At 40.6% G+C, this 11,367-nt stretch overlaps 1 protein-coding gene across 1 annotated transcript in view; it reads right to left on the reverse strand.

Moving 5' to 3' along the window:
* GRXCR1 (glutaredoxin and cysteine rich domain containing 1) overlaps positions 1–10,389 on the reverse strand; it is a 65,198-nt gene extending 54,809 nt beyond the window's left edge. The window contains exon 1 of the mRNA XM_034772289.1: positions 9,871–10,389. Within this exon, the coding sequence (XP_034628180.1) occupies positions 9,871–10,266 (396 nt within the window). The 5' untranslated portion in view covers positions 10,267–10,389. The remainder of the gene's footprint in view (positions 1–9,870) is intronic.
* Between the last annotated feature and the right edge of the window lie 978 nt (positions 10,390–11,367).

Here is an 11,367-nt window from a genome sequence, read left to right on the forward strand (position 1 = left end):
TCAGAAAGACCCTGCAACAGGAACACATCATTGTTCTGCTGAATCACCCTACTAAGCACAGGTGGTAGACCAGGGGTAGGCAACCTATGGCACGCGTGCCGAAGGCGGCACATGAGCTGATTTTCAGTGGCACTCACACTGCTGAGGTCCTGGCCACCGGTCTGGGGGGCTCTGCATTTTAATTTAATTTTAAATGAAGCTTCTTAAACATTTTAAAAACCTTATTTATTTTACATACAACAATAGTTTAGTTATATATTATAAACGTATAGAAAGAGGCCTTCTAAAAACGTTAAAATGTATTACTGGCACGCAAAACCTTAAATTAGAGTGAATAAATGAAGACTCAGCACATCACTTCTGAAAGGTTGCCAACCCCTGTGGTAGACTCTGCAAAAAGGTGCAGGGTTGTTACTGTTGATTAATGATTAATGCTGGCAGATGGATCTTTTTAGTGCCAAGCTGGATATAAGAGAAGCTGGGGACTCTCTAAAAGATGGAAGTGGGTAGAAGAAGGATAGAGCAGATCCTGCAGTGAAACCCTAAGAACAGCTAGTTTTGGGGAGACTATGTTCTTGATAATGCCCCATTGAAGGGAATGCATTTTGGATACTAATTCAGAACCTGAATGCCTTGTTGAAGATAGGCTAGAGACTAAAGCTAAGAGCCTGGTTCAGTGTTGTACTATTTCCCATGTGTGTGGGCTCTGCTGCTAAGAGGCTGTAAAGCCAATGGATGTGCCTATTAGGTAATTCCCTCCTCTTTAGGGAAAGCATCCACATGGCATAGAAATGGCTGCAGTGCTCTAGCCCACTCTTGCAGCTGTGACAGCAGTTTGCTATTCTGAACTCCGCAGTAGCCCCTTGTGACGATAGGCAGTTGGGTACAGGTTAGGGTAGGCCTGAGGCTGCTCTAATCTGTGCCAGAAATCAAAACAGCTCCTAGCCAGAGTAGGGTAAGTGTGAAGTTACAATTGCCTCCTACCTTTGGATCCTGCATTTAGCACAGCTTGGTGGCATTTGGGACTCAGACCCATTTGTGGAAAGCTGCATGAGGTTCAGTTTTTCTACCATGGAAGGATAGAGTGCAGAGGTAATCCTGTTAAGATTTGATCCTGTGGTTCTAGGTTGTCTAGAGATTTTAAACTAACATCCTCTTTAATAATGTACTGCAAATGCATAAGGCAATTCTCAATTGCCTTGTGCCTATTGTAGGCATTTACACCAATGCAAAGGGGATATAAATGCTGCTGCCAGTGTGAATAGAAAATTCAGTTTGGTAACAATATATACCTACCATGAAAAGGTGAAAATGACTACAGAGGATCCAAGGAGCAGTGGATGAACATATACATTTTTCTGATTCAGGAAATATTCTGGATAATTAGATAGATATGTATGCAAACATGGAAAAGAAATGCCAAGGAATCATAACTTATATCCAGAACACCACTGATTTCACCAGCATTTCACATGAGAATTGGGTCCCTTAGCAGGATAGAGCAAGAATCATTTAGTGGCACCTGTGGAGCTCTGATTACATGTAGGTCATGGTCTGAGAGCCTGTACTATACAGAGCTGGATGAAGTTTTCAAAATAAAAATATGTATATTAATTCTTTCTCCAAAATAACCAAAAACAACTAATCCACTTTGTTTGATTTCATCAGTGATTGTTCCATAATCAAATATCATGGTTTGCTTTTGTTGCTGGTTTCTTTATATTCAATAAATCAAGCAGTCAAAAGATTTTTCCTCTATAACTTAGGGGATAAAAGGGGAAGGGAGGGTATCTGAAAATCTTGTATATCAGAAACTTGTATTTTTTCCAGTCTATTTATAAACCCTTAATAGTAAAGTGTTTCAATGCAACACCAGCAAACCCTTAACTGTAACATCATGAACAGTGCCACTATAATAATGCCCTTGTCTAAACCTGCTGATGTATAGCTGTTTTTGCAGTCTGGGAACAACAGATACTAATACACTAATTAATGATCAACCATAGACTCTAATTGAAAGACCATTAACCCAGAGTTTAAAATCCTCCTTTTGGAATCAATGTAATTATTCAGCATGTGGTTCTATAAAACTAACTATAGGTAAACTACAGTATTACTCACAGTCCCAAGCAGTTGAGGTAACTTGACAAAATTTAAGAAGCCATGAAAATTGTTTTGCAACAAGTTTTCTCCCCCTTTCCCTGCCCGCTAAGATTTTGGACACTCCAATTATGCCTTTTCTATTGTCTAATGGACAGAAATCTAATTTTGCTAATTTCTCCTGGCTATTACTCCACTGGCATTTGTCAGCCTTGTTACCATTTTTCATGCACTCTCTAATTCTTCAATAGACTTCTATAATATAGTGCTCAGAATGGTCACAAGATTCCAAGTGAAAGCTGGCACAGGGAGGTATAAATTAAAATTACCTACATGAGCTAATAAATCTGCATCTCATCAGAATTTATCCCAAAAGAGGGTCACTCTGCTTCAAGATTCATACCAGATGATGTAGCTTTAGCTTACAGCTGGGGTTCCATAGCAGCCTGGCTGGCCAGTACTGATGACCTGGCAATTCCCTTTTCTGTGAAATCTGCTATTTTGGAACCTGTGTTTTTGCTGCATCTTGTGCAGACATCCCACAAGGAGGCTCTGGCACAAGAAGCTTCTCTTCCTCTTGCTCCCCATAAGTATGATCCAGTCCAGCGGGAGCCTTTATGCTAAGGGAGTCAAAGGACTATGCAGGGCTAGAGTGGCCCCGCCAGTGTTGAAAATTTGACCAGGGAGTGGGAGGGCAAGATCAATGACTCTCTCCAAATAGGGGTACAATATTCATTCTTCTCCTGTGCTCCCTAGAGTTCTGGGGATTATGACCTCCACTCTGCCCCCAATGAGGGGCTATAGCTACATGCTACATTCTATCCAGCCTATAATTTTAGGTTTCTGTTTACCTGTCACTCCAAAATCCTGTCCCAAACAGCATTTTGCAGCTCGTACTATTTAGAGCACAATTCTTTTCTAACTCCCGTTGGCTCTATTCTGTGTGCTATTTGGTATTGGTCAGCCCTCCTATTTTTGCAGCATCTGCGAAGTTGAAAACCATGCCACATATTCACTCCACCAGGTCACTGATGAACAGAGAAAATGACAAGAGGTTGGAAAACAATCCCTGCAGCACTCCATTTGTTACTGCATTTTTATCTGATTTTACCATTCACCACTCCTCTCTTCAGCCTTAACAAGCTAACTCTTTATCTAGCTGAGTATTTCGTTGTCAATACTATACTTTGCAAACTTACACATTAGTCTTGTCTAGACATATTGGAAAAGAGCTTGAAAAGCACTTCTCGTTGCTACATCCACAAATACATTAATCAGATTTGTTAACCGCGCCTTCCCTTTTATAATGGATGCTTGCTTTGATTTAGTTCTGTAGTTAATCAAACAGCAAGTGACCTTTCAGAACCTACTAGATGCCCAGCAGAGCATTATAAGCCTGGAATTAAATAAAAAGATCACTGCTGGAACTGTGATAAGGAGCGAAAGGATTTGTACAAATCTTTTGGCTGGGCTCCATTGTACCACACCTTGTGGTAGGAAATCTGGCATGAATTGAACATCATGCTAGTTAGTGATGTACCAAATAATTCACTCAGTTTTGTTCTATATTACCTAGATGCTATATAAGGCATGAGCAAGTCACCAAAGATTGGTTCTGAGGAGTATTAGCATTTATTTTAAGAAAACAGACATCATGCCATTCTTTTATAGAAAAATCTTAGGCATATTCAAGCCTGTAGAGGTGCTAAAAACCATAGTGATTAAGTATATTTAATTAACGAGTGTGCAGAGTATTAGTATAAACCTCAAACCAATATTAATATACTAATCTAAAGACAACAGTTAACCACAGCCGCATCCAATGAGTATATGCTCCTAAAATAAGATCCATGAAAGAATTTAGGCACCTAAACCCCAGACTTAGGTAACTAAGTTCCTGTTTTAAGTGCCTACATCCCAGTTTTGGTTCCCCTGCCATCCACAACACTCCCACTGACCCAGTAGGTGCCTAAACTCATTCAGTGCCTCAGATTTTCAGATTAAAATGTCCTTATGTTTCTGTCCCTGAGCATGTACAGTGCTACTCTGGGCATCCAGACTCCTCTCTGACCTAAGCCCCAGGTGATTCACAAACCAGGGAAAGACAACAAGGAGTCTGGTGGCACCTTAAAGACTAACAGATTTATTTGGGCATAAGCTTTCGTGAGTAAAAACCTCACTTCTTCGGATGCATAGAGTGAAAGTTACAGATGCAGGCATTATATACTGACACATGGAGAGCAGGGAGTTACTTCACAAGTGGAGAACCAGTGTTGACAGAGCCAATTCAATCAGGGTGGATGTAGTCCACTCCCAATAATAGATGAGGAGGTGTCAATTCCAGGAGAGGAAAAGCTGCTGCTGTAGTGAGCCAGCCACTCCCAGTCCCTATTCAAGCCCAGATTAATGGTGTTGAATTTGCAAATGAATTTTAGTTCTGCTGTTTCTCTTTGAAGTCTGTTTCTGAAGTTTTTTTGTTCAATGATAGTGACTTTTAAATCTGTAATAGAATGACCGGGGAGATTGAAGTGTTCACTTACTGGCTTATGTATGTTACCATTCCTGATGTCCGATTTGTGTCCATTTATTCTTTTGCGGAGGGACTGTCCGGTTTGGCCAATGTACATGGCAGAGGGGCATTGCTGGCACATGATGGCATATATGACATTAGTGGATGTGCAGGTGAATGAGCCCCTGATGGTGTGGCTGATGTGGTTGGGTCCTGTGATGCTGTTTCCAGAGTAGATATGGGGACAGAGTAGGCAACGAGGTTTGCTACAGGGATAGGTTCCTGGGTTGATGTTTCTGTGGTGTGGTGTGTAGTTGCTGGTGAGTATTTGCTTCAGGTTGGGGGGTTGTCTGTAAGCGAGGACTGGCCTGCCTCCCAAGGTCTGTGAGAGTGAGGGATCATTTTCTAGGATAGGTTGTAGATCGTGGATAATGCGCTGGAGAGGTTTTAGCTGGGAGCTGTATGTGATGGCCAGTGGTGTTCTGTTATTGTCCTTGTTGGGCCTGTCCTGTAGTAGGTGATTTCTGGGTACCCGTCTTGCTCTGTCAATCTGTTTCCTCACTACCCCAGGTGGGTATTGTAGTTTTACGAATGCTTGATAAAGATCTTGTAGGTGTTTGTCTCTGTCTGAGGGGTTGGAGCAAATTCGGTTGTATCTTAGGGCTTGGCTGTAGACAATGGATCGTGTGATGTGTCTTGGATGGAAGCTGGAGGCATGTAGGTACGTATAGCGGTCAGTAGGTTTCCGGTATAGGGTGGTGTTTATGTGACCATCAATTATTTGTATTGTAGTGTCCAGGAAGTGGATCTCTTGTGTGGACTGGTCCAGGCTGAGGTTGAGGCATTCGTCCACCTAACTCTCATGGGAGGACCCAGTATGGTAGGCATGTTCAGACTGCACCTATGCATAGGGCACCATTCAAAATCCAGCTGGATGAGATGATGTTGCCCACCTTATAACTTTTAGCCCAGTGCTTAGAGCACTCACCTGTGATGTGGGAGACTCAGATTCATGTCCCCACTCTCTGCCAGAAGGTGAGAGAGGATTTGAACGGGGGTCTCCAACCTGTCAGGACAGAGCTCTAATCCCTGAGTTATTCTGATGTGGGGCTCACTCAGTCGTTCCTGTTGAAGTTGTTTCACTGTGGATAAATAATGAAAGAGTGGTTGGAGCAGGGCTAAGGGACTCAGGATCTCTGACATCCCAGGTGGTTGCCCCAATCGCTGGGCTACAGAGTCATTCTCTCTCCTCCCATTCATTATATAGGGAGCCTAGGTGCCTTACTCAGCTGAGTGGATTGCAATCTTGTTCCTGTGATTTTTTTTAGGCACCTAAAAGTTGGGTGCTGTGACAGTTAGTGTTGCAACACTAAGTCCCTTCATGGATCCCACCCCGAGTATAAATAGCAGGTCACTCCCATAGTTCTATACCAGCAGGTGGTATCTTCCTTCCCATTGAGGGCATGCAACAGTAGGGCATTAAATGCTGATAGTTGAGGATCTCCAGTTGATTGTCTGCTGTAGCTTCAGCCATAAATATCCGCTCAACTTAGCTATACTGAACTCCCAGTGACAAATGCCTTGTTACCAACACACTGAGTCCTGAGTGCACATCAACATGTATTAGGCCTGGTGCTGAGCATTCACAAAGGTTATCAATATGTCCCATTCCTAATCTTGAATACCCATAGGAGTCATCCATGAGGTTCAGACCTTGTTCTGAGTGATAACATGACCCTCAGTAGGCTCCAGGCCTAGTCTTGAGCATCCAACAAGGTCATTGACATTGTTTAAGCCTGGTTCCAAGTGCCCAATGGAGTCACTGATAGGGTCTCAGGCCTAGTACTGAATAGCCATTGAGGGTCATTAACTTAGAACCCCGCTCTGGACTCCAAGGAAAGTGTTTTATATCAACTGGGTTGAGGCTTCCCATGCTCCAGGCTGGACACAAAGTGAGCCCTCCACCACAGGCTTCAGAGCATGCTGCAGGGAGACTGGGGAATTGCTATGTCACCTTCCTTGCTGGAGGCATCAACTTACATTAAAAGGGAGTGGGAAGATGTTGCCATGGCAACCTTGTTCCCATCTTCACTGAAGCACAAGGAGCGGCTGAGGGGGTTGCTATGGCAACATTCTCTATTTCAGGCACCAGCAGCTTAGAGGGAAAGTCGGAAGGGGTTGCTATAGAAACCATGCTCCCATTGGGCTGGTTTCTTGGCAGCCTTCCTACCCCAATTTCAAAATATCCACAACCTAAAATGGAACTAAACCCTCCCCTGACCCCCAGCATAATTCCTTTCACACCATGCATCCCCATCCTGCAAGCCGAGAAAGTAACTTTCTTGGTGCTGTCTTTACCATCTTTCAGCACCTTCAGTACCGGCCTCAAACTTAGAGTGTAAATGATTATACTTGGTCGAATTGCTGTGGCCCCTCTTATTTACAGAGCATTTCCATATACAGTTGGACCCAAAAGTATGCACAGGGACCAGTTATTAGATAAACTGAGGTGTCAATCCCAGTTACTCTTTCACAAATGGCTGAAATCATTAGCCATCCATCTGGCTTGTGGCAAAGATGCTCCAAGTGTTCTTGTAGAAGTGAGCAAGGGATCTATGTGTATAGTTTCTATCAGACTGGGCTTCTATAACAGGCAAATTCTTGTTTTAATCTAGAAATACTTCCCACCTAGTAGATCTACTCTGCTCATATTCATTAAAGGTATGGTGGTCATGAGCCATGTCTGATTAGGTAGCCTTTTTGAAGGAACTATCTGCACCACTTCCATGGGGGTGTACTCAGTAGCATGAATGAAAAATTATTCAAAATCCAAAAATATCTCTGGAACATTTAAAATTCACAGAAGACTTGCTGGACTCAGGTATTCTTAGTCCTTCTGAGTATAAAAGATGAAAACAGCTTGCCTGCTTCACCAAACTCCATTTATCGAAATCCCCACTTGTCTCTGTACATATATGGAGTCTCTCAAATTCCTGCTAGAAACGACTTGTTTTGAAGTCTGCCATTGCTCTAGACTAGAGAATATTTGCCACAGATAGCAGTTGTTAGCAAAGGCTTTGATGTGGAAGTTGAGGACCAAAATCATATGGCCACAACTAGCAGTATACCTCAAAGAGAAGCCACTGTTAGTGATTAACGGACACACACATATTCTATATTTGAGATCCCAAATAACATTTTTCATTATAAATAATTTCTTAGTTACTCTGATCCAAATAATAATATTCAAGACTCCATCCACAACTTAGACTCAGGATTCACCCAGGAATTTCTGTGCATACTTTGGGATTTCAAATGACTATTTCAGGTAAAGATCCTGACAAACATATAATCAGGCCACCTAGTTCTGAATCAATATGCAAGCAAGGTAAGAATCTCACCTCAGATATTGTAAGCTCCATAAAAGTTTGACTGAACTGTTATTCAGCTAGTTGCCTAGTAGAGAAAAGAATACAACTGCAGACAGTCACATCTGTTCAACATTGGACCCTCTAGACGGTCCATAGACCAGAGGGTGCTGAAGCAAATCCTTTTGAGAGAGAAACATAATTATCTTGTCATACCTTTAACCACAAAATTTCTACTTTCTACACTCTTTTGTTGGTGAAGGGAAGGTCCTGATCAAGCTCATGGAATAACAATAGAAATCATGTGGTGATAATCTTTTTCAAGAGGCGGGTAGATACCATTCCATTTTTAATAAGGAGGGATATCTGAAGATATCTCAGACAGGACTCCAGCAGTCTCAAAGGAAACCTTTGCACTCTGGTATACCACATTTATACTGATCAGTGTTACAGACTACAGACCATAGAAATCATTTGCAATAGATAATTCCTCTCCACTAGACTCTGAACCTTGAATTTGTGGTGACTGTTGTGCAGAGACCTTTCCTTATGCCTCCTTCAAACTGTTTAAAATATCTGTGTGTTCCAGTTTTTCAGAGTAGTTTCTTTCTGTTGGCAATGATATCATCCAGTGGAGTAACACATGAAAACCAAGAGTCTGATCTACCTTCTCTGTGTATCGTTTTTTTTTCTATGAAGCCTTTCCTGAATGCCGTCCTCCTAGACATTTCACAGAAATAAGTAAAGTTGCTGGACCAGATTCTTATTGCACTTAACAGGAGTGACTCCACTGAAGTCAATGGAATTACACTGGTATAAAATTGGTGAGAGCAGAATTAGGCCCCTGGTTCCTGCCCTGAAGAGCTTATGGTCTAAACCTGGGGATAGGAAGGCAAGAGTGACTGTAATAAGATTACATGGTTGTTAAATAAGAACATGGCATAAAACTGAGAGAGATTTCTCATAAATAGAGCATTTCATTTCAATAAATAAGTACTTATATAAAACCCCTACCCCTCTTAGGTATTGCCCAAATGCTTCTAAACAATACATGCTCTAAAACTAGCATGTATTAATTTTGAATATCATGATAAACACGTTAGACATTGAATCCTCCTAGAAAACAGTAAATAACACGTATGCTAGCACAATTTAAACATTAATAATTCAAAAATAGTATAGTAGAACTAGGGAATAGTATATTTTGTAGTTTTATTGTATGAAATCTAAGCTATTTTAAAAAAACAACAATTTTATTTTATTTTTCCGAGAAATCTACTTTTCAGCCTAGGGGTTCAAAGTGGCAGAAACCATTTTAAGTAGATCTTCAATTCCTTCCAGCAAATTAGTGAAAAATAGACCTTAATAAGAAAGTCATCTGACTAGATATCATTCATCTAAAACTTTAAATGGGAGATGTGTCATTGGTGGTATTCTGCATCTAATTTGACTTACTTATCGTGTTAAACACAACAGAATTTACAAGTATAAATATTTATAGAGAAAGGATAGCAGATGTCATGGTAAACCAGTTAAAACAGATACCATAGGGCTGGAAATGGCATATAACCCCATATATACTCTTAATGCTCGTAATGAAGCTGAAAATTAATTCTACAGTCATATCTTCACTCCAGGTCTTTACATGCTAAGCAGAGAGTATCCATTTTTAGCTAGCAAACCCTAGGGGAGGTAAATACTGAGAGAAGTTTCAAAACCAATTTTTGCGGTGGAGTTGGTATAGGAACAATCATTCTCTCCTGTACAGGGGAGCCTTCAGTGGCATCAGTTATGAATACTGAAGTATGAGAACTCATAAATAAGAGAGGCTTGGAAGAACTAGGAGAAAAAGATGAGAATAGTTTTCACAATTAGCAAAGCTGCTTCACTTACCTGAAATATTTTTGACAAATTGTTAAAGAGGGCTTGACCAGCACTGACTTTGTGTTTGACTCCTCTGACTGTACCATTTTTGCTTAGAATGTTGACTCGTTTTGTACCAAAGCCCCTCTCTTTAGTAGCTCTCACTAAAATGAGCAAGTCATCTTGCTCATTCTCATTTTCATCACACTCAGATCCTAAATGTCCATTCTGCTGTCCATCCGCTTCACTCAGTCTGCTGGTTTGGTCAGTCTCTGAACTACTGGTGTATTCAGAATCCAAAGAGTCTGCCGTTTCTCCATCTGCATACACTTCCTTTAGTACTCTCCCACTGTGAGAGGAAGCAATTCGAAATCGGACTTTCCTCAGCTGCCTTTCACCTTCAGTCTTCATCTCGCTTTTAAGCATTGTCCCATCTATTGATATCAGCCGTTTACATTGTTCTGGTTTAGACTGTGACTGTAACTGCCAGCTTGTCACACTTAAAACAATATCAGAACTGTTTTCCAGGGACAGCAGCACTCATATTAAACTGAAGTGTAAAGGAAAGAGGATTCCCGAGAACCTACACTGCAGTTCTACAGTTAATAATGAATGGGTTTGTGCTATGGTTACCTTTAAACTAAAACCTGCAAAATGATATCATCAATTAAATATTAAAGAGCCATTGTGTTGGGTTTTTTAGCAGTTAGAGAGAGAGAGAGAGAGAAAGAATATTAATTGATTGAAACCAAAATTCAGATCAGCATCTAAGAAACATAATAAGTTACATGAATTTATGTGAATTAAACTTTGTTGAAAAGTGCAAAAAGGAAGGAAGAATTTTCTTCAGGGTTCATCTGAGTAGAATTATTAGGGCTCTTCATTTTCAGTTTTTATTTTATTTAATTGTTCACAGGAATTTATCAGTGTTTATTATCACAACAACAAAAGCAGGTGAAAATCAGTGCAAAAATCTATTAATAATTTTTCTGGATAAATATTGGTGTTTATTTTGGTGGATGGAAAAACAGGGGGGGAAAGGTATTCAGTAGATTAATGCTTTGAATTCCGTTCATTAATGTGGTTTGCTGCAGAACTAAATCAGAACTCAAAATACAATGCCACCTTTGAGCTTAAGAAACAATACATCTCTAACCCCCAAATAAAACTTTTCATTTGAATAAACAGTTCACTGTCATAGGCTTAAAACTATTAGCCTACAAATATTTACATTTCATAATAGAGCCATACCATTTGCAGCGCATACACTCAACTTCCTCCTTTTCTCCTTTTTTTGTTTTTTTTAAACTTTCAAATACTTCCTTGTGTTCTGAAATGTATTCTGATACAGATTTTCATTTTCTTCCCATGTTGGTGTGTCAAATCTTTAAACCGTTATCTGCTAATAGCTTGAAAGGTGTATGTGATGGGCGTGAGATTCATCAGTATGTACATGCACTTTAGAGCTTGCATGCATGCCCGTTTGTTTACTGTGTATATCGTCTAGACTAATACATAGCCTTACTT

This window comes from Trachemys scripta, chromosome 5 (genome assembly GCF_013100865.1).
Source record: "Trachemys scripta elegans isolate TJP31775 chromosome 5, CAS_Tse_1.0, whole genome shotgun sequence".
Classification (NCBI taxonomy): Eukaryota; Metazoa; Chordata; order Testudines; family Emydidae; genus Trachemys; species Trachemys scripta.